At 39.3% G+C, this 24,227-nt stretch overlaps 1 protein-coding gene across 1 annotated transcript in view; it reads left to right on the top strand.

Moving 5' to 3' along the window:
* Positions 1-24,227, top strand: part of malrd1 (MAM and LDL receptor class A domain containing 1) — a 71,759-nt gene that overhangs the window by 12,262 nt on the left and 35,270 nt on the right. The window contains exons 5-18 of the mRNA XM_080306056.1: positions 1,940-2,036; positions 6,021-6,152; positions 7,960-8,112; positions 10,637-10,742; positions 11,256-11,623; positions 12,359-12,792; positions 15,811-15,898; positions 15,977-16,156; positions 16,248-16,404; positions 17,703-17,859; positions 17,938-18,048; positions 19,223-19,436; positions 19,540-19,781; positions 22,201-22,489. Of these exons, the coding sequence (XP_080162182.1) occupies positions 1,940-2,036; positions 6,021-6,152; positions 7,960-8,112; positions 10,637-10,742; positions 11,256-11,623; positions 12,359-12,792; positions 15,811-15,898; positions 15,977-16,156; positions 16,248-16,404; positions 17,703-17,859; positions 17,938-18,048; positions 19,223-19,436; positions 19,540-19,781; positions 22,201-22,489 (2,728 nt within the window). The remainder of the gene's footprint in view (positions 1-1,939; positions 2,037-6,020; positions 6,153-7,959; positions 8,113-10,636; positions 10,743-11,255; positions 11,624-12,358; positions 12,793-15,810; positions 15,899-15,976; positions 16,157-16,247; positions 16,405-17,702; positions 17,860-17,937; positions 18,049-19,222; positions 19,437-19,539; positions 19,782-22,200; positions 22,490-24,227) is intronic.

The following is a 24,227-nucleotide window of genomic DNA, read 5'->3' on the forward strand; positions in this document are numbered from 1 at the left end:
TTAGCGTCTAATCACACGATGTCCAGCCACACTATATCGTCCTCTTATTATTTGACTTTTCCACATATATGATTTAAAGTTTTAAAAAACTTTAACGTCACTTCATTACATTTTCTTTTTTTCTATGTTATTCTTAACATAAATTTATAATTACCCTGTTTTTACATCCATTTTAATATAATCTCTTGTAAATTCTAATACTTTTTCCTCACTTTTTCTCCTCAAAGCTCTGTTTGCCATTCACAATTTACACACACACACACACACACACACACACACACACACACACACACACACACACACACACACACACACACACACACACATCACGCCTTCCAAGGCCAGTCTCAGTGAGAGGCCTGCTATTATTATATTACTATTATTTGTTATATCGATTAAACTTAAACCTGATTATAATCTGATCAGTATCAAGCAGTTAAGCTTCATTAACTGTCAGAAAAATCTTATGAGTTATAGTTCGGTGTTCAACAATTATGACACTTAATATCATTTCTCTTATTCACAATCATGTATAATGATGGGTTAGTGACACATTTCTTATCTTTCACATGCCTGCAAACACACAGAGACACAAATCTAAACTGGATCATGTCTATTTGTCTATGCAAACAAAATCCAAACACTACAATAATTTTCATTACTCGAACTGCATTTTTCATACAGCATATTGATTAGATTTCTTTCGTGACTTTCATAACCAAGAATAAAGATGATTTACAATTAGCAAAAGCACATGTAGATAAACTCTTTTATAGCACTCTGTGTCATTTTTGACATAAAGTCTGGATGTTAAGACCTTTTACCCTCTCTCAGATGTAACTCATTGTCATGCCTGAACCACTGATACAACATAGGATGGATTAGTTCGTGCTGTTTACACCAAATTCTGACCCTACCATCTGTTGAACTTTAGCATGTCATCTTGATCAAGTCTACCTGCATAAATTAATTGGGCTGCTGCCATGTGATTGGCTGTTAAAGAGTAATTATAGGACAGGTGTACCTAAAGAAGTGGTTGGTAAATGTATGAATCACAGATTTGGCCCATGTTTGCCGAAGAAAATCTAACTGGTTGGTTTGTTTATGGCTGCGCTTCTCAATAACAGACCCCTCTGGATTTGAATCAGCTTTATTTGTATTGCTTCAAAATCTCAGGTCACTTTAGATCAGCGGTCCCCAACCCCCGGGCCTCGGACCGGTACCGGTCCGTGAGTCATTTGGTACCGGGCCGCGAGAGTTGAGGCTCGGGTGTGAAATGTATGGTTTTCAGGGTTTTTATCGGTTTTCAGCGTTATTTTGTTATCGTTTTGATCGTTAACTCGGTTTTCCTTGGTCTTTTCACGTGTGTTATGAATAAATCTTATTTTTTTCGGTACCGGTACTACTTTTATTTTGCTGTATTTATCCGCAACACCTTAAAGGCCGGTCCGTGAAAATATTGTCAGGCATAAACCGGTCCGTGGCGCAAAATAGGTTGGGGACCGCTGCTTTAGATCACATCTAACTGAACTGCAGAGGTTACATCACATCAGCCTTAAACTGCACATTTATGCTGCCAGCAAGTAAATGTGAGAAAGTTAACACACCAAAATAAGAAGATTAAGCTCATATAAGTTATATTATGAACAACTTATAACAATCTTATTTGTGCCTCATTTCTTTCTTGGTGATTTTGTTCTTCTCTGGTTTTCATTGTCCTTTCTTCCCACTAGTTTCCCACTAACATGTGAATAAGCTCACAGCTTTAGCTTGGAGCAAGAGCTATAGGCTTACACATGTCTAAGCACAGTAAACACCACATTCACAGATGCTCTACACATACTATATGCATGCATGACCACCAAAGCAAACCAATGGTGTAAATTAAAAGTGGTGGCTGAGTACTCTTTTATCAATTCTTTCTTTCTTTATCTACCAGGTGGTGATTCGAGGAGAACTTTCAGCTGACAGCGAGGCCTCTGAGGTCCTGGCCATCGATGACTTATCCTTCAGCCCCGGCTGCGGGGCTGTGTCTGGTACTGGTACCATTAATAACATCGCACCACACAGACAGCACAAGTTCACACCCTGACATTTTGAAATATCGCCGCACATAAACAGACCCCCACAAACTTGTTTTGAATACCGATACCAGGGAGGTAGGGTGCTAAAACACCTGGGATGGCATTCATAACAGAATAACTGCATCGTTAAAATAGTGCTTAGTGCATGTTTTGCTCTGAATATGGAGCGTTTTTTTGTGTGTGTTGGCTTATTTGTGTCGGCTGTAACGTGCCGCCTGCAGCTCCGTGATGAATTTGATGCGGTTCAATATCTTGACCGGGAGCGTTCAATAAAGCACTGTCCAGTTGGCATTTTGGACATAATTTGAACATGTTGCTTTCACATTATTTTATACAGTTGCGAGCCCAAAGCATAGCATCACCACAGCCTGTTCATGTTCTCTCATCATGAAATAAACAGCAGTTGAACTTTTTTATTGACTACAACCTTGAGCTTATTTTCACCACAAACTGAATAACAACAGGTCCTTATGATGGGACTTTGGTGTAGAAGGATGCAGAGCAGGGCAGCTCGGCTCGTTTGTGATGAATGTGAATAACCTTTAAAAAATTAACTCATAGAGGTTGTAGCAAAATTGTATGTTAAGGAAGAGAGCCTTCCTAACTAGGCTTCATTTCTGTGACTAAAACTTTCAAAAATGTACATTTTTCATGTAAACATTAAATCTAGTTGCAATCTGTATGTGGAGAGTTGATCTTGGCATTTTCAGCTCATTGTTTTTGGTCAATCCCAGTAGACTTATTTATTACCTACCCGGCACCAGAGCGGCAGCTAATGAGACATTATTTTCTTCAGGAGATGGTGAAGATCTAAACTGTGCACAGGGGAGGAGTGAATGCTGGTGCTGTATAAACAGGCAACTGTTTTCAACATGCTTTCTATATAATATTAAAGTTGTCAGTTTTTTGTTTACAGCCTTTTATCTTTCTTTCTTTTTTTGCTGCTCCCAAATGGGGAAAAAGTGGCAAAGAGTATTTAATAAATGCAAAAGATCTTGTCACTGCGTATTCTTAAGAGTGTGGTGAAGCATCACCAAGCCTAGTTTGGCATGTCTAAGTAGACGAGACAGTTCAGTGTCACCTTGGCTCATGGTCCCTTTGCTTCCATCTGTCTTCTGCACTCACAGTGGATTTATTAAAAGCTCCAGACTTCAAAAGAGGACTGTTAGTGTCCCTTTAATCACATAAAAACCAATAAACCAAATGCTAAATAGTGCATAACAGACAGCTCATTAGTCAAATTTTAAACTCAAATCAACTTAATACTTTTTTCTTTTACAGTCAAAACTCTGGTAACACTACCTGAGCTGCACATATACGATTTAAGACACTGTTTTGAAAAGTGTCCGACATCTAATCATGCCAACCACAAGGATTTTTATACATCCTTTATTATTCATCCTGTCTCATCTATGGCCGATTTATTTGTTAGACTCAGTACTGGCGGCTTCACATGATCAAAATATAACCAGTATATCTGAGCTGTGATCGAGTGGATGTGGCTTTGGAACTAAGTTGCTGTAACTGTTTACCACGTTGTGTTGCAATCATTATTTTTCATTTATGTTCTGCACAGGAGTTCATTTTATAGTTCTCAAACTGAGTGCACAAGTTTGCAGACAGAAAACTATTTTCAGGCAAACCTTTTTAAATGATATAATATTCAGTTATGCTTGTGGTATGTGATGTACAGAGTTAACGTCATGACTTGGACCTCTGGTTAAGTTCAGGCAACAAAGCCGCTTGGTGAAGCTTTGCAGTTATACATTAAATGTTAAAAGACCAGTTTTGAAAACACCAGTTTTGGTTAACCCTTTAATGCCTAGCCTATCATATTTGACACATTTGATACAAAAAAGAAGCCCAGTACAGCAAATATGATACAACTTACAACTCATATATGCAAATTATTATTTAATTAACTAAAAAAAAAAAAACAGTTGGAGGGTTTAATAAATTCTTCAGTTTCAAAAGTTTGAATTAATTTCTTACAATTATTTCATGGTTCACATTTTAAAGGGTTGAGCTTTGCTCTAGTTTTGAGTTAAATATTAGTAGACCGATCTTTTCTTTAAAAAAAAATAGTGCTCAAATATCCTCATAATTTTTGTGCAACTTTAAACAATATTTTTATAATTATCCCATTTATTTGAGAGAAAAGTATCCACATAGGTTTTATTTGCTATGAAGCCTCCATCCATCCATCTATCCATCCATCACAAGGGCAGCAGCCTAAGCAGAGAAGCCCAGACCTCCCACTCATCCAGGGGAACACTGTGGTGTCTCCAGGCTACCCGCGAGATGTATCTTGGGTCTATCCCAGGGCCTCTTCCCAGTATGACATGCTTGGATCACCTCATTCGGCTCCTTTTAAGTGTAGGAGTATCAGCTCTACTCTGAGTCACTCCTGAATTACTGAGCTCCTCATCCTATCTCTAAGCGAGACAGTCTCATTCTTCTTATTGCAAATTAGTTGAACATTAAAGCAATCTGTAAGCAGCTGTTATGTGCCATTTAGAGTGTGGACACACACTGGACTGGCAGGCATAATAACAGAAGAAACTGCTGCTGAGTGATTTTCCAAATTGAATTCAACAAAAAGACAATCCAAAAGAAAAAAATTACACCAGCAGGAAACGCAAGCTCTGGAAACAGCAGGGAGTGATAAACAGAAAGACAGCACACATACTCACCACCCCCAGTTCTCATTTCCAGAAATGCCTATCCTTGATTCCTCTCCTCGCGTCTTACTCCATCTCACAAAGATACGAGCAGATGAGGCGAGGGAGAGACACGAGGAAAGAGAAAGACAGTGGGCATTTAACAAAATGAGACATCCTCGCCTGTGAGCCTCGTTTTAAAGCGATGCCAATTAAATTTGATGCAACTGCATCAAATATTCCTGCATTTCATGATTTCTGATGCAACAGTGCTCGCGACATGATTTATATTTAGGATCGCAACGCGGCTTAATGTGAAGTGATACCATACGCTTTTTAAAGTTACAAACAGAAGTAATGCAGACCAGAAAGTTGGAACATCTTAAAGTAAAATCACTTCAGCAAATGAGTCACCTGTGCATCCTCATTTATTTACAGCAAGCCTCATTTTTCCTCTGTCCTCCTTCAGTGACCACTGAGACAGATTTTCAGGACACAGGCAGGAGGACAAAGGACAAAGGAGACAAGGACACATAAGCAGTGAAATGAGAAAAGTCGCAGAACTCTGGAAACAGCGAGTAGTGACAAACTGATGCAGACAGTGGGAGAGATAAGACTGACAGGGCTGACTGGACACAGGTGAAAACAAATTAGGGTGGGGCAACAAATCAGAAAAGTGGGAATCAAGACAAGCACGGGAAGCAAAAACAAGTGGGACATGCAACGTATTTAATATTTTCAGAGTATGAAATACTTTTAAAATGCAGCCAAGAGAAAACATGAACTAAAATTCGTAACAAAACCTGACAGCTTTACCTCTTAATGCTGTATTAATCCAAATCCTTCTCAGTTTTAATCCTTTCGGCTGAGTTTATTCCTTATTTCTTTTCAAAGAGAGATACTAAAAACTCAATACAGCAGCAAAGCAGCCTTTAAAAGACTTCATTTCAGTAGCCAGCCAGAAGCCATTTACAAATTAGGCAATTTTTCAAATGTTTCCAATACTCCTAATAAGAGGAATGAAGCTGAGTTCATTTGAGTGATAAGGTCTGAGATGATATTGATTAAAATATCCAAACTACTCAACAGTTGTATCCAGTCTTCCATAACATAGCTAATGCACTCTATCTCTACACAGTTAAGTTCATCTTTATTAATAACTGTGGTAGCAACTGTAACTCTTTATTAGCTCCTGACTATCAAAGAGCGTCTTGCCTGTGAATACTGCTTTCTCATCCAAATGTACTAATGTCGTGTTTTACTGGTCCTCTTATAGGGAGGAGGGTGTCCTCTCCTCCTGCCTGCCCTCCCTTGTGGTTCGTGTGCGATGATGGGGAGTGTATCGAGGAGAGCAAAGTGTGTGACTTTACCCCACATTGTTCCTCTGGAGAGGATGAGGCCAGCTGCCGTAAGGATCTTATTTCTGAGTTCACACGTGAAAACAAACCAAACTGCACTGGTATGCTCGACTGAGCGACAGGCAGCATGAATTCCTGTTCATCCACTTTGAACCATATTATTACCTTAGTTAAATGTGATTTATATTTTTTTAATTATCTGATACCACATTCACATTTTAAGCTTCATATTTGTGGCGAACGAGTTTGTTTTTGTTTTTGCATGATACATTTCTTATTAAATGAAAAAAAAAAACACAAAAATTATAAATATTTTAGTTCAAATCACATTTACAGTACCAAATGTCTTTAGGCACTCATTTCTTTATATTTTGCTTCCAAGAAACCAGACTTTCTCTTGAGCAACAGCTCTTCAGGCTTTCTGAAGGTCTCAGAGTTTTTCTCACTCTTATTCGTTTGTAGTCAAGTTCTTATACTTGAACATTTTCTGGGGAGTTTTAAAAAAACTTGTTAAGCCACTTAACACAGACCTATGAATTATTCAGTTTTTCAATTTTTCATTACCAAAGGCACCTAACTCATAGGAGGAACTAGCATTGTGTCTGCACATAACAGACTACTTAGCAAAGAACCAATTTTAAACTGTTTCTTTGGTCACTTTGCTATTAGCAGTCTGTTGCAAAAACAGATAATTTGTTCCCGTAAAAAAAATTCCAAAGATAACACAGTTTGAAAAGGATAAAAAAAAAAAAAAAAAAAAGGATTTTTGCAACTTTTGGTGTTTCCCATCAAAATATTAGCTGAAAAATCTGTGCAGCGTCTCCTAAAAAATTTGAGAAAACTGGACAAGTGAAGGACAAAAGAAGAAGTCGATCCAGCAACAATCCAGAAATAGTTTTAGTGGAAAGTTGGCTGTGAAGAAGCAACTCTTAAGGTAGCAAAATAAGGAAAATAAATTTTTTTCAGTTCAAATCATCACAGTGAGTGTCAACAACAGGGTGGATTTATGAAAGAAGAAAACTACCCTCAGATTTGGATGCAACATGCAGTAGCACACGGGAAGCATTTGATCGACAGCGGCTGAAATTTTCATCGTAACAATGATCCCTGATCCACTGGCAATGCAGTCAAAGCATACCTGGACAGAAAACACACAATAGCACACCATTAATCATGGATTGGCCTCTCCAGACCGCAACATTATTAAAGCAGTGTGAGATCATCTTGACAGAGAAGAGAATAAAAAAGCAGCTGTGTGTTTGCACATTTCACCACCAACAGCCAACAGCAGACCTACAGTAGAAACTGGATGCCAGAGTCAATACAAGAAAACAGACGGAGAAAACAGATTGGAAATGGCTCATAAGAAATACAAAGAGAACCTGGCAACTGAGTGGTGAAACAGCAGGGATATATGGGAAGACTTATTGGTGGCAGGTGGTTCACAAAACAGGTGGAGGGGAAAAAAAGGAGGAGAAGTAAAACTGAAATTCATCAGAACGTCTCGTTTTAAATTGTGGCCTCCAGTTTTCCTATTGTAAGTTTAATCTTTGGGAAATCATCCTGTTTAATGTAGAAGCTTTTTTTTCAAAAGTTAAATCCATTCAAATGATTAATCTACGTATTAAAAATCTTACTCTGCAGTAAAACTTGGGATTAAGTTTGTATTATTGACCTTTTACTCATAATTTGACAAAGCATGCTCATTTCAAGGCCCAGTAGAATCACTTGAACACTACAGTCTGATAAATCTTCTGGGAAACATCATGGGATGTGGCTGAAAATCATCTGTTAATGTTAATTTCACATCCAAGCCTCACCTTTATGTAACTTTGTCCTTTATGTCAATATATTTAGCCTCTGAGTGTGACTTTAAGAGTGATTCTTGTGGCTGGTACGAGCTTACCCTCGGCGATGGCTTTGACTGGGTCAGGGGCTCATCGATGGAGGTACCTCCAGACTACTATGGTCGCCCACCACCACTGGACCACTCCACGAACAGCACTGAAGGTAAGGGAAACAAACACACCACAAACCTGCTGTAGCAATGCCACCATGTGAGATAACGTGATTTCACTGGATTCTAGCCAGAAAAAAAGATAATATTATCCACTGATTAAATTGAGGTTTTGTGGAAGAAAATTCCCGCACTGTCTTTTGTGAGATAAGCACTTCATGGAGAAACGCTTTCTCAGCCGTCTGAATAATAGAAAGGAAATCGACATATGCTTGTACCCATTATGCATATTAACATTATTTACAGAAATATACAAGACTCTGCAGAGGTCTATTCGAAGTTTATGTGGCACAACATGCAACTGTATTTTTATGCCTCGTCGCATCTTCTTCCCTGAGGAGAATTAAGTCTATAGGGATGGATTTTAAAAGCAGTCTTCTTGAAGTCGGACTCCACGCAGGCACCATCTGTTGTTGTTCTCACGTAGGCTGTGTGAAGATGCTGTGAAAAAACTGCTCTGTAAGGTGGCTGTGCAGACTCTAAACTGAGGCTTTGTGAAATAATGACACACATCCTGGTGGGAGCATCTGTTTGAGGATGTAGATGACTGTGACCGCTCAAAGACTTATCTCGGGTGTGACAATGCGCAGGTATGTGGTGTGTTCAAAGAGTGATTATTTGGCAGTGGGACACCTTATATGAGCCAAGAAAACATTTCAACTTCATCACACCACCACCTCAAACTGTACAGCATTAGACAGCATGGTTTCACCAGCCTATTCAAGCTGTTTGTGCCTTTCTAGACGTTTTAAACATGAGAACCACCAACACTGCATCTCTTATTCCAGTCTTCTATACTCTAAATATTTGTAATGTATTAGTAAGAAAGGAATCTGATTTATATTAGACTATGCAAAAGATGGACACCATTACATCAGCTATTAGTTATGAAAGTCCTGTTTATCAAGTCTCAAAGTGAGTCTTTTGGCCTTTATGTTTATGTTTTTCATGGTTTTATTGGTTTCTTCCATATTTTGAAACCTAGTGCCCTCACATTTTGCTGTTTCTCATGGGAAATCACCATAATTTGCATTACTTCAAACTTTAATATGAATAACTAATTCATGCATCCATCCATCCATACAATTTCAGCCCATCTGTATCCACAACCTGGCAAGCCATACCTAATAATCCAGTTAAAGGTGTGTGTTTGAAACCAATGCTATGAAGTGCTTTTTTCATATTTTAATTTACTTAGAGAAGCATGGTAAATAACTTTTCTGTTATAATTTGTCATTAAAAATTGGAAACTTTTAGCTGCTCCCTCATTTCCCAGTGGATCACCACAGCAGATGGATCCATGTTTGATTTGGCACAGATTTTACACCAGAAGTCTTTCCTGACACAACACTCCCATTAATCACACCAGGCATCACAGAAGCTTGTGATCTCTTCTCTTAAATAGGTAAAGAAAGATTTGTTGAGGGAATTTTACAGAAGTTTGTAGAAATGTTTAATCGATTTCATGAAGGAAAAACTATCCTTTTGTAAGATACTAATCCCAAGTTGAACGAGTGAGTGTGAGTGTGAGAGTAGAAAGAATTTGCTTGTATGAATTGAATAGTTGTGAATGTTTGAATGAGGTAAGTTGTATAAAGTGCTTTGAGTGCTCAGATAGAGTAGAAAGCTCTATATAAGAACCATTCCATTTACCAAACTAATCATCACAACACTTCGCAAAATGACGAGGACATTATCTGTTCAAATACTCAAAGGTCAGCTTCACTGTTCTGCAGCAGTTATTTTTAATCACCAAGGAGAGACTGTGACCATATTTCACAGTTAGTCTGGTCCAGAGTAAGTGACACTAATCTTTGACGTCCCACTTATTAAATATCTTCAAGCTCTTAATTACAGCAAAGATTGTTTTAAGTTGTTGGCTGAAGCATATAAAACAGCACTGCTGTATTATTATAGCCACTATGTGGTTTTTTTGTTGCATCTCTGGTAAGAAAGAAAAGATAGAACCTGAACTAGAATCAAGTTAAAGAACTTTTCTATTCTGTGCCTACTTGCAGTTATCTTCCAGCTGAAAACTTCTTTTTTCTCAGCTTTGTTTTTTAAGCTGTATTATTATTATTATTATTATTATTATTATTATTATTATTATTATTATTATTATTATTATTTTTGTGCTGTTTGCAGAACGGCATGATTTTATGATTTGTGTGAATGCTGCTGCACTGACCGTTTCTATATTTGGCTCCTGGCTGTTGGCCAGCAAGCCAACCTGTGTGATCCACAACATCTTGCTCTGTGCTGAAATTTAAAAGAAGAAGATATATAATCTCTTTTACACTAGACATTGTATTTCACAGACATCCCAAAGGAAACACAGATAAAATAGACCCGTAAGGGAGCAAAAACAACAACAACAACGTGGGAAGATGTTTAACTAAAAGAACTTCCATAAGAGTTTCTGGTCAGTGACTCACTGACTGTCTGGTGAAGCAAGTTGTTTACAGAACTTTTTAAAAAAAGTAGATGCTGAATAGTAATTGTCATTTCTCATTGCAGGTCACTTCATGTTTATATTCAAGAATAGCAGCAGTCTGTTTCCAAACGCTGCTCTCCGAGGACCGCGGTTCCAGCAATCGGCTGCTGCCTGCACCATGACCTTCTGGTTAGAGTCACACTACTTTAAAGCCAGCACATCACAACCAGTCTTCATTTCTTTGTCAAGCCCACAAAGTAGTTTGACAAGATTCATTGCTATGAAAACACGCTTTTCCACTTGCTGTCCTCTCTGCTTTCTACTACTTGTTTGATCTCGTTCTTACCTCCACTCATCATTTTACCTGTCTCAGTTTTGCACTCTAAGCATATCTCATCTTTCACAATCACACACAATAAGAAGTATCTGAATCTGTCCTGTTCTGACAGTTTTATGGCCCCTGAAGGTTTATGTCTAATAACAGATTATAGTTTTCCCCTGGGTGATTGGAGAAGTTCTCCAGGCAGAAAGCAGGAGCTTTATAAATGGTCATTTTTTTCCTTCAGTGTCCTCAGGTATTATGTCCATTGAGTATTTTCACTACAGTATGTGGATGAAGGCAAAGGTTTCAGGTATAGCATGAGGGAATGCATCCATTCAAAATTAACATTTTGTCTTCCATCACTGTCTTATTCCCCTCAGGCATTATAATTCAGGCATATCTGTGGGAGCTGCTGACATGTCACTTCGAATCGAAGGAGTTGAAAACCACACTGTCATATGGAGAACATTGTACGACCAAGGACCCCACTGGAACCAGGTCACCGTACAGCTGGGACGCATCACCCAGCCTTTCCAGATCTCCCTGGCTAAAATCAGCCTCGGCGTGTTCGATGGAGTCACCGCTCTAGACGATATCGCTTTCAAGAACTGCTCTCTGCCTCCGGCGGTGGATGAGTGCCCACCCCACACACATTTCCACTGCGTGCACACCAAGGCATGTGTGGAGCATCTGCAGCTCTGTGACCTTGTGGACGACTGTGGGGATGGATCAGATGAGGCAGGATGTTGTGAGTGTTTTTGATGTTTGTTCTGGATCAAAAGTAAAAGTACTCGTCATAGTGTTGCATCAGTGTCTACAGGGCATTCCCCTGTCTTAGCTTGTTGAGATGAAGCTACTTCATTTAATTTCACTTGCAACAGACTTGGTTTATAAATGCAGAAATAATAAACAAGTTTAATCTGAGGCATTCAGCTCATAAAAATATCTGTTTCTCCTTCCAAGAGGACTATATTCTTTGGTGGAGGAATTGTTTAGATATTTTACATAAAGCTGCTCATCTCTAATTTCACACATTAAAATCTGTTTGCAGGTCCTGGGTAGCGTTACTGCAGATATGAAAAAAGTTTTTAAAAGTTGCATAAAGCATTTTGAAGCTCCTTACTTCTGCTTAACGCTACATTAGCTGCTGCTGCTGTGTTAAAGCAGTAGATCTGAAATGGCACTATCTGTGGCGAAGTTAAATTATGGGTAAAACGTAGTCATACATTCTCAAGTTCTGCTTGTAGACTGTATATGAAAATATTTATTATTTTCATGTGTGGCCAGTAGACTCTGCTGCACTGATTCTGGCACTTTTTTGTGTGTTTATCAATGTTTATCAATGTCAGTCTGGAAAATTCAAGTTTTCTTAACGGTAGACAAATACAATTAAATGGACAAAGACAAGATGTTGATTGCTTTTTATTGCTTTTTATTGTTGTAGTTTTGTCTGTAGTGAATTTCTCTCTGCCATGTGTCACAGCTCCAGAGCTGCAGTGTGACTTTGAACATGGGCTGTGTAACTGGAAACAGGAACAGACTGGAGAAGATGTTTTTGACTGGACCATCTACCAAGGCCCGACTCCATCCTTTAACACAGGCCCTTTGAAGGACCACACATTGGGCACTGTCTATGGCCACTACCTCTACATTGAGGCATCTGCCCCTCGGGAGTTCAAAGACACGGCGGTGTTGCTCAGTCCAGTCTTCAAACCCACCCACCACGGTGGCAAGTCGTACAACCACTGTGCTTTCCGCTTCTATTACCACATGTTTGGAAAATATGTGTTCTACCTGGCGGTGTACTTGAGGACCACTGCTACAGGCCGTGGCCAGATGCTGTGGGTGAAATATGGAAATCAAGGAGACTTCTGGCACAGGGAGACTCTTTACCTCAGCAGCGCTCAGCCTTTCCAGGTTAGCTAATGGTAGCATTTACATAGACATCATTATAAAGCAGTGTGGCATTTTCAGTGAGGTATTTATTGTTTCACGTTTGTGGGATTTTTCTTGGATGTTTTAACCTTTAAGCATCATTTTAAGAGTATAATTGGTAAAACATGTGATGTGCTCAATTTAATCTGTGACTGTCGTTTTAAAAAACCGACTTTCAGACAGTACACTCAATACATGGCAAAATGAAAATACGGAAATAGGAAGAAAATATCTCAAAGTTCTGCTTACACAGTGGTTAAGATATAACTCTTAGGTAAACCCTGTGATGTTACAGTCTTGGCATCCCACTGTGAGTCATTTGCTTTTGGCTCCCTTGTGTAATCAAAGTAGATATGCACACATAAGCTCTAGGTAAAAACAGTTCCCTTTGCAGACAACGCCGAGACATTAGTGAAGCAAAGCGTCTGCATGGAGTGCACTCCACCATTGCGTGATGAAGATCCATTTAATAGCTTCACTGCTTAACATCGATCCCTCAAGATGGATGTTCTGTTGTCATTACTCATGAGTGAGTATAACTTGACAGGCAGTTAAAGACTTTTGCTCTGCTATGGCAATGAAAACAGCAACTCTGTGTGTCAAGTCAATTCACTGCAGAAAGGGTAAAAGTGGGAGAAAAACAGACACTGATGAATTAAATTCAAATTCAGAGTGATCCATTTGCTCCCAGTGCAGGCAAAGTGCCATGAAATGACAAACTCTAAAAACCGGGCATCTGAATAGTCAGTTGTGTCAAATTCATCCTTTTACATTTCCATTAAGACTTAATGTGGTCAATGTAAGAACAAAAAGACATACATCATTGCATTTCCTGCTTAAATCATCCAAATGTGATAATATGAAAACTTAAACTATTAAGGTGCCTTATTCTGCACGTATGTAGGATCTTATAGAGGCAAAATTATCTGTAAAAACATTTCTGTACTTTTCACGTTCAAGCTGTTTTCTTTTTAAAACCTGATGAGAATCTTCGTATTCGAGTATTTCTAAATGATACTTCCCTTTTTTGCAGTCAGAAGCATGCAAGTGACTGCTGAAACAACATCTCTGAGAAAATTGTTTAAAAAAGGGGAAACACATATAACCTGGATAACTGAATGCTTTCTATAAGAAAAATTCAAGTCAATAATTAAATGAAGAAATATGCGTCTAATTTATTGGCATTTCGGCAGTTTTAGATAAAGGAGGCTTTTGCCAAGTATTGATAATTGTTAATTTGCATTATTGAGCCACTAATATATCGAATCAAGTTGTCCGTTGTAGGTACCAAGGTGCTACGCATTGCAACAAAAACCTCCATGTAAACTTGCTTTGGTTGCTAGCAGATTGCTGCTGCCACTCAAAAACTTGAGAATTAGTGCCTTACTGTTAAGCAACAGTAAGGCACTAATCAAGAGCTTAGAAAGAAAAGCCTCCAGACTTCTTTAAGTTTCTTGAAGACGTTTCAACCTGTGATCCAAGAAGCTTCTTCAGTTCTAAAAGCAATTGGTAGAGAATCCCAGATTTTTAAGCCATATTGGGAGTGTCCCTAACAGGGTCGTGGACCAACTATTGATCCTCTGCCTAATCACACGAGTCAAGGTGGGAAAACAGTTGTGGGTAACGATCAGCCAAGGTTTCAGGTGAGCCCTTGTGAGACCTTGCCCCACTCATGTGACTAACCCTAAGTCACATGATAAGCTTGTGTGATTAGGCAGAGGATCAATCGCGAGGTGGTTTCTGGTGTGACCAGTTTCACCTTGTCAACTAGTCCCTAGGCCTCTGTGCCTGAGGCCTTACAGAACAAACACACAAAGCTAATGTTAGCAAATTTTAGCATGTTGCTCAGACTGAAGGTGATATGATTAAACATTAAAAAAAAGTTTTTTTCAGTGTTTCCTCCGTAAAACTTGTGTGTAATCTGTCTGTGTGCAATCTTTTCTTCGGTGGCCCTGAAAGGCCAAACGAACTGCAACTTAAGAAAACACCAGCAATAAGAAAAATGCTGCAAAAGCACACAAAACACAATGGAAATAGGAAAAACGACAACGGAAATAGGAAAAATTCAAAACAGAAATAGGAAAAACGAAAACCGAAATAGGAAAAAACACAAGGGAAGTGTTTCTGGGGAGACAATAACCCGACAGACCAGTTGCAGGAACACAAAACATGGTAGGTGTGTTTTATCATGATTCATATAATACTGATAATGAATTTTTAGGCTAATAGTAAGGCTAACACCATCGGCGTAACTTTGTGCTGAACATTGGGGGGGTCAAGATCTCTAAATAAATAAATAAATCTGGATAAATTCCCAGAAGAAAATCAACAGCCTATTTATGCAAGATAATTCATAATTTTATTGGGGGGGTTATATTGGTTTGGTCTGATTATTGGGGGGGGGGTCATAACCCCCCTGGACATTACGCCCCTGGCTAACACACTTACCTCTCATCTTTTCCTTCCTCACAGAGCCGATAGATCCTACCCTTCTTTTAAGTGTCTCCCAGCGCAATTCTTAGCATATTTTGGTTCCTGCAACTGGTTGTCGGGTTATTGTCTCGCCAGAGACACTTCCCTTGTGTTTTTCCTATTTCGGTTTTTGTTTTTCCTATTTCCGTTGTGTTCTGTGTGCTTTTGCAGCGTTTTTCTTATTGCTGGTGTTCTTAAGTTGCAGTCCGTTTGGCCTCTCAGGGCCACCGTACTTCTCTCTAACAGAGAATTTTTACTTAGACCTTCGTATAGCTATCTAATTGGGCTTACTTCAGTAGATATTAGCAAGGTAACAGAGACTGTTGTGAGTGAACCAAAAGGTTATATGAACATTTTCGAAATAACCAAAAGTGTCCCAGCAGATGTACTTAATACCAAAATCCTGAGTTCACTTTTAATTGGTTCCTAAATTAATACACCAGCAGCTACAGCTGTTACTGTTAAAAGCTTTGGACGGACTTTATACGCTAACTCGTCGACTGAATATGCCGTGTGTTTATTTCCCAGATTTTGATTCAAGGTACAGTTGGAGATGATTTTACTGGAGACATTGCTATTGATGACCTTTCCTTCCTCAACTGTGAGCCTTATGAAGGTAAATGATTACAACACAAAACTGTACAGTGAAATTCTGTTTCCAGTGTTAGTTATTTTCTACTGTCTCTTGCTCTAGGAGAGCTCCCCACACTGAATAATACAACTCCAGCAGTGACGACTCCAGCCCCCACAGTTCAACCCAATATGTGCCATTATGGAGAGTTTCCTTGTGGGACATATGGGGAGTGCATTCCCTTCAGTAAAGTGTGCGACTTTAGATATGATTGCTCTGATGGATCAGACGAAATAAGTTGTGGTAAAACATTTAAAAGGCTTTAACTATTGCATTATCAGTCTTCTTAAATGTTTTTGAGACATTTTTTATTTTTATGTCCCCTCTTTTCCAGTGAAGGAAAGCTGTGATTTTGAAGGAGGTGACAGTTGTGGGTGGAAGATCGTCAAACCCTCTTTCATACTAAATCACTCGTTTCGCTGGTCATGTGACCAAGGGGAGAGCAATCATTTTGGAGAGGAGTACCACCGTCCTACTAATGACCACACCCTGTAAGCACCTACCTAAGAGTTTTTGAAATTTTTTCAGTATTATTGTTCATTTTGAAACCTTTATAATACCTTTCAGCATTGATACTTCCTTCCAAAACGTGCATGTGCACTTAGGCACCTCCATACCATCAGAGATGCTGGCTTTTGAACTGAACGCTGATAGCATGTTGGAAGGGCTTCCTTCTCCGCAGCATCCGGGATTACCAACAAGATTGTCTAATCTGGATATAGAATACTTTCCCACTGTGAGACAGTCCATTTCAAATGAGTCTTGGCCCACAGGACACGACGGCGCTTCTGAAGCATGTTCAAATATGGCTTTCTTTTTGCAGCTTTAGTTCGCATCTTAACCGTCAGTGGTTTCTGGAAGTGTTCCTGGGCCCATTTAGTAATGTCAGTGACACAATCATGCTGATGAGTGTTGCAGTCTTGTCTGAGGGACGGAGCACCATCCAATAAAGGTCTTCAGCCTTGTCCTTACACACAGAGACATTTCCAGTTTCTCTGAATCTTTTGATGATGTTATGCACTGTAGACGATGACAGTTGCAAAGGCTCTGCAATTTGACGTTTAGGAACATTGTTTTTGAAGTCATCTTCTTACGCACCCTTTCACAGATTGGAGAGCCTCTGCCCATCTTTACTTCTACCAATTAAATTAATTAATTGCCAGATGTTCTCCCAGCTGAGTGTTTTTGAACTTTCTTACTTCTTCAGCAATTTATTCCCTCTGGGAAAATGTAACAATCTACAAAATATACAGACAGCTGCCAGTGGTTCTCCTCAGCCTCCTGGTAGATGCAGCTATGGTATCAATTGAAAAATCCTACATGACTTCCTTCTCGTTATCGCATTCACCAGATTCCCATCCTTGAGATTTTTAGTAGAAACCCCAACAGTATCAATTTGAAAGCCCTACATCGCCTCTTTCTTGCATTCGTATTTGTAAGGGTGTTCACCTTTCCCGCCTGCCTGGCAGGGCAATAACAATATCCCATCAGCCGTTTAGGCCTGAAGGGTAAAAATCATAAACAAATATTTCCCAAGAGAAATGCCAAGAAATCACAAATGGGTTGTTTCCTTTAAGACAAATGTTTTACTGAAAAAAAGTGTATATTTTTGCACTATAATACACTAAATAAAAATACAGCTGTCAGTTCCAATGCAGAGCCCTTTCTCAGTATATCCAAGGCACTCAGGCTAAAGACATTACTAAAGCTGATTTAAATCCTCATTTCCGTCTCAGATCCGCAGCTGAATTTGAGATCTTATTCTGTATTCCTGATATTCCTCTGATAGCAACAGCTCCAAGGGGTGGTATATGTATGCAGACAGTTCAAACGGTGGATACGGTCAGACCACTGACCTCCAGACTCCTGTCATCTCCTCCACTGGGCCGCAGTGCACCCTGGTCTTCTGGTACCACATGAGGGGCTTCACCGTGGGAACACTGAAGGTAAAGAGAGCAGACAGATCATTTCTGTGTATGGGGTCTCATCAGAATTGAGTCACGGAAATATGTTGATGTCTGCAGGTGCTGCTGAAGCAAACAAACATCACTCATGAGGTTTGGACTGAGACTGGTAACCAAGGCAACAAATGGAGACGAGGAGAAGTGTTTTTGGGGTTATTGAGTAATGTCCAGGTCTGTTACATAATTTTTCCCTAAGAAAACTAGTGAGATATCTAAATCAGTTTAATGCAATGAAATGGTTCATATCAACTTTTATATAAAAAATAATATAAAATAGTCATTTTTAAACAATTTAGACATTTTATACAGTGGTATTTTTATAATGATATACAGTAAAAGTATAAAATGACAGAACAACAGCTGCAAAAGTGAAAGGGAAGGTTTACAAGATAGTATTTACACCTGCTATGATGTGTGGATTGGAGATAGTGATACTGACAAAACCAACGAATCTGAGCTGGAGGTGAAGTTGAAGATGCTCAGATTTTCATCAGCAGCATCAAAAGGGCAGCTCGGGTTTAGTGGTTTGGAGACAAAGTTAGAGAGGCAGGGCAGAGATGTTTGGACATGTGCAGTAGAGTAGTGGATGTACTGGACAAAGGATATAGACGATGGAGCTGCCAAGCAGGAGGAAAGAGGTAGACCACAGAAAAGATTCATGGATGTAGTAAGGAAGGATATGAAAAGAGTTGGTGCCACAGAAGAGGAGGCTAGAGTGAGATGAAGGCAGATGATTTGCTGTGGTTTCACCCTTTTATTGTTTTTAATAAGTAAAATTCTGGACAATATAATTTGGCTTTTTTTCTGACAAAAATTAATTCAAAATCATGTCAAAGTGAAAACAGAGTTTTACTAAAAAATGTCAATGATTTAAATTCCATTTAATTCTTCACAGCCACTTGACCTAAGGCAATCTTTAGAGAAGTGCCTGTCCTTTCAAAACAAGAGATAATCAATGTCTTCATCTGAGGGGCAAAACTGCCACACCCAGATAAAAGTACAGTGCCTGCCCCGGTGGCTTGATTGCACCGGAGAAGTCATCCCACTGATGCACATTAACCTTTGTCAGAACAGAGAGTCAGATCAGAGCTGATGGTACAATCAGCAGCTGAAAGGCTTTACACACCAAACCTTCAGAGCCCTTTTTGAGACTACAAGTGCCCTTTTCCTTTCCCCTCCGAGCACTTCATCAGCTGACTGCCACTAGACGCGGAATAACAAGACTCATTAGGACAGGGGCTATCGGCTCTTCTGTTTCCGCGGCTTGCCTGATAACATTAAGCATCGACCTCTCCAAAAAAAGTGAGGACTCAGAGTTGATCCCGGGTCTGTTGTTCTTTTTCAGGTGGTATTCTCTGCTAAACGAGGGATCAGCTACATGGGTGACTTGGTAATAGATGACGTCGGCTTCGTGGATTGCTCCCCTCCTCTTCCTTCAGACCAGCCTTGCACACCTGAGCAGTACACCTGTGCAAATGGCCACTGCATCCCTCAGGACAACCTGTGTGACTTCATCAACCACTGCGGGGACAGCTCAGACGAGAACCCCTACATCTGCCGTGAGGCCTCTTCTAATGTTTGGCTGATGACTTTAAGTGGAAGATTAATTTTCTGATAAATGAACAGCTGTGATTGAGTTCTTCTTTTATTGCCATCTTTCAGAGGGTTTTATTGAACGCTGCAGTTTTGAGTTTGACCTCTGTTCCTGGCGCCAGTGCCAAGAGGATGACTTTGATTGGAGGATCAGCAGCAGTCCAACCATTGGAACTAGGCCATCAACTGACCACACCCTGAGAAACTCCTCGGGACACTACCTCTACTTGGAAAGTTCATTTCCTCAGGAAGATGGCAGCACCGCTCGTATAATAGGACCCCTACTGAGCCGCAGGAGCTCACAGTGCAAGGTCAGGTCAAGGTCAAAGGACAGAATGTACGAGAATTATTAAAAATACAGCTAAATGAAGACGCTAAAAAACACTTTACCACAGATTAAAATTTTAAATTCTGAGGTCATCAAAATTTGGCCGTTTCTATTGGTTTTGATGTGGCATGATTTGAGCTGGTAGGCTGGTTGGTAGGCAGGTGTGTCCTGGTACCAACACAAATTCCATTTAACCCTAGGATGGATGGATGGATTATTTGAGCTATATAATAAAATACTGTATTTTTAATTAATATTATAAAATATGCATTATTTAACAATATATTAATAATCATCATGCCCTGTTGAATCCTCCCATCTTTGGGTTTTGTGAGTCAGTGGATTCCTAATTAGATCTCTTAAGAAACATTGCTTTATAACAACATGATTGATGTTATTCAGATAATTGTCTGGGACTTGTGTGTGTGCAAAACCTTTGAACTACAACTGATTTCTACATATTTTGCTTCCAATCAGCAAAACTTTCTTATACTTTAAATGATTTCAAGCAATAATTTTCCAAACTTCCTGAAGATCCTTGGAAGTTGTTCTTTGGACATTGGCTGTTTTTCAACTTTATGCACTAATGCATAATTTATTCCCATTTCTATTGTTGAATCTTTGAAAAATGCCAAAGATAACACAGTTTGACACTAATAAAATTGTATAGTTGCACCAACAAGATGATTCCCAAAGATATAATAACTGAAAATGTGCCATCTTTTTGCATGGTATGCAGTATGAGGAAACTGGACAGATAGAGGACAAATGAACAATTAACTGGCCTGAAAACCTATCTACAGCAGATTAATAGTATTTTTAAGTAATATCTTTAAGTAATAGGGGAAAAATATCCAACAAAGATCTGACAGAGGACCCAAGAGATGCCTTTTGTAGGTGTCAGTGGAAGGGAAACAGGAAGAAAAGGCTGAGGTATGCCAGATTACACAAGAACTTCACTCAAAAACAGTGAAAACAGGTCTTATGAAGTTATGAATCCAGATTTGAAATTTCTAGTTGTAATTCCCACCAATGTGCTTACAGTGCTTACAGTGATTTCTAAAACACAGTGGAGGCTTTATCTTGATTTGTGGCTGTAGTGTTGAAGTGCACATTTCAATAAACCTCTACTTCTACCTTCAGTTTTCTTAGTAAAATATAAAGAAATAAAGGGTGTCTTGAGAATTTTTGCACAGCAGTGTATAATATAATATATTTATGTTTGACTTTCAGTAGTAACTAATGTAAAATATATATATTTAATATATATCAGTGGTTTTGGTATATTCACACTATCAAGATTCAAGTTCAACTTTTTGGAAAATACGCTCAGTTGCTGCTAAGAGCTAGCTGTAGCTAAGCTAACTTAGCTTAGCTTAGCATAAAGAGGCGATGGAGATGAAAATAGTCTTTCTTGTCATTTAGTCCTCAAACAAGTGTAAAGATGAGATGTACTTTTCATGTAAACCCAACCAGCTGCTGACTTTAGTTTCTTATGTATTTCAGAGATGAGTGGAAAACGTTTATTAGGAAGGACATGAACGTATTTCTTAAAATTAAGAAATTCCTGTCAGCTTGCAAGTTTTAGTTTTAAGAAATGACTTTTAAATATTGACCTTCTTGTTCTTACAATTAGAGCTGAAAACGTGATGCAACTAAACAGGCAATTAGCAACTGAGTGTGTATGCTTGGTTGGTAGTATGTGTGTGTCCTCCCAGCTGTCAGCCCCATGCTCTACTGGGAAATGATTTCTTGATTGACTGCCTGGTTTGCTCTGTGTGTCGTGTCTGTCTTATCCTGCTCCTGACCTGTCAATCAATCACACGGTTAGCAAAAAGGCTCCAATTAAACTGAAGGGAGGGCTGTGCTATGGGGGAAATGCTCTCTCTGGCGAACGAGAGAGGGAGGTGTGCTGCCACAGCTCCTGAACAAGCCTCTATTTGGAAAATATACTGCTAACTCACTGATGTGTGATGGAAAAACACAATTTCTCTCTGTGCCTTAATAAAGGCTACAACTGAAGGGAAAAGCACATCGATCCAGTGACAGACCGAGTGGATTAAAACTTAATCACCTTAGCATGCCTCTACTTTTTGTTTCTTTCCACAGTAGACCAATATAAGAACAAAAAAGAAGAGAACAAAGTGGTATCAGTGTGTCAAGCAAGCGACCTTTGAAAGATCCAAGCCTATTATTTAGAAAGAGTACCAGTGTAGATATAGTAGCGATTGAATTATTTGACATCTTTATTACAGTACGGATATTAGTCCGTACCAACATTTTTCCCCATTTCCCATCAAAAAATTTAAAGTCTTCAGGGTTAGACATTACAGTTACTAAACTATTGATCTTTTTTTGTGCTATTTAAATTAACACCTTTTTCATTTTCCTCCTTTTCTCAGATGCGTTTCTACTTCCACATGTCTGGAGATGGCATTGGGACTCTCAGTGTGTTCAGCAAAAGTGAAGGCCATCTCCATCTCCTCCTGACCCTGACGGGAGATCAGGGCAACTACTGGCAGATGAAGGAGATCCCGCTGAGCAGCTCCAGGGACTTCCAGGTCATGTTCGAGGGCAAGGTAGGCCGAAATCCAAAGGTTGACATCTGCCTGGATGACATTACCTTCTCTCCAGGATGCCTTCTCGCTTCCTCAGCTACATCGCCCGATAACACTCCTTCACCTCCTCCAGGTACGCAGTTCACTTTATTGGACATATGTTTCATTTCGACCTTGGCTGTTTCTTTCCGTGTTATTGTACACCCTCCTATCATTCACAAAAATATGAAAAACTGTAAGCCACCAAAAACTATATAGTGCATATATTGCTTATACCGGTAGTAAATAAACTAGAGCTTTCTATAAATCACAAACGTTTTACATCATGGTCTTCTCATGTGACGTCACATATTGCTCGAGAGTTGTCTGCCATATTGTACCTGACACAACCACCAGATGTAAGTGGAAAAACATGTATTCCCTGACTGGTTTGTGAGTGGTTTTCTAATAAGAAAAGCAAACAGTAACTGCAGAATGTTCAAAGCATTTCCTTTGGTCACCAGCAGATTGCTGCTTTTCCTCAAAGTTTGAATCACGTGGATTTGCCTGCAGTTACTCTTCAAGCGGTAGAGCAACGGTGAAAGGTGTGACACAATCGAGATACAGAGATTGTTTGCCTTTAAAGTAAAGGTTACCTTTGATGCTTGTTGACTGCAGCACTGAGGCACGACTTTTACTGAATCCTTGTAACTTTGCTGTTTCCCTGTTTCACCTATCAGGCGAAAAGTCTCAAAATCTGCAGTTGCAATAACTTTGGCAATCCTCTCTTTTTATAAGAGAGAATTGCCAACACTGGGGTAAAAATGTGGAACAGCTACAAATACTGCTGACAAGAACCTCATCTGCTCATGGTTCTTAGTACTCATTAGCAAATATTAAGGCAACAAGCTATACTGCAAATATGGCTAACATAATATGCTTATGACAAGAACTACTGTGCCATATTCATGAATACTGTAGTTTAGACTATTTCATGAGTGAAGGAAAGCATAGCATAAAGCATAAATCTCTTTCAAAGCACATCTTATTGCATGCCATAGCAGCTGACTCCACTTTTCAAATTTGATCCCAGTTGGTTTACTCTCACGATTTACACCAAAGTTCTTCTAGAAAACAAGTGTCAGTACTCTCCAGCCATCTTGGTAACAGCTTCAGGCAGAAGCTGACTACCGAGCAAACGTCATATAAGTTATGTACAGAGAAAGCCCAGAAAACTATTTTATAAGCTTATCTCCATCTTTACTATAACAACAAGTTGGTATTTCTGCCAAAACACAGTGAAAACGGCTCTGCTAAAAATGTGCCAGTGCAACAACACAACAGGCTCAGTTTTTGGTCTCTATTGGCTCTTTGGGCACAGAGGTTTGACATCCACCATCTTTTCCATCATGTCAAATGCCTCCTGTGAAGAATGCATTAATATGGGCCTTCAAATTCCAGTGAGACATTAAATATATGTACTCTTACTAGATGAAAGTGGTGAACTCTGAGAGCTTCAGTGCAATATTAACTCAGGGGCCAGATCTCACAGTTGCAAGCACTTAAATTCAACAAGGCGCTCACCTTGCCAAACAAGAGGTATTGCAATAAATGCCTGGCATGTTTGCTCTGCAGTCAAAATTAAAGGACTGCGTGTTTCTGCAAAAGACTGAATGACCAGACGAAGGCCAGAGTGTAGCAGGAAAAAGCTGTTTTTATATTATTGCTTCTAAAAGACCCGGCTATTCTAATAATGACTTTTTAATTCCGCCGTGGCAAGGCGAATTCTGGGACTGTAGTCATTTTCTGTGAAAAGCTGTTTAACTGTTTCCCTCTAGGGCTGCTTTATATGAGGATTTTATCACAAAAGCTTAAAGATCACTGTCATTGAG

The sequence above is a fragment of the Astatotilapia calliptera genome, chromosome 9 (genome assembly GCF_964374335.1).
Source record: "Astatotilapia calliptera chromosome 9, fAstCal68.1, whole genome shotgun sequence".
Classification (NCBI taxonomy): domain Eukaryota; kingdom Metazoa; phylum Chordata; class Actinopteri; order Cichliformes; family Cichlidae; genus Astatotilapia; species Astatotilapia calliptera.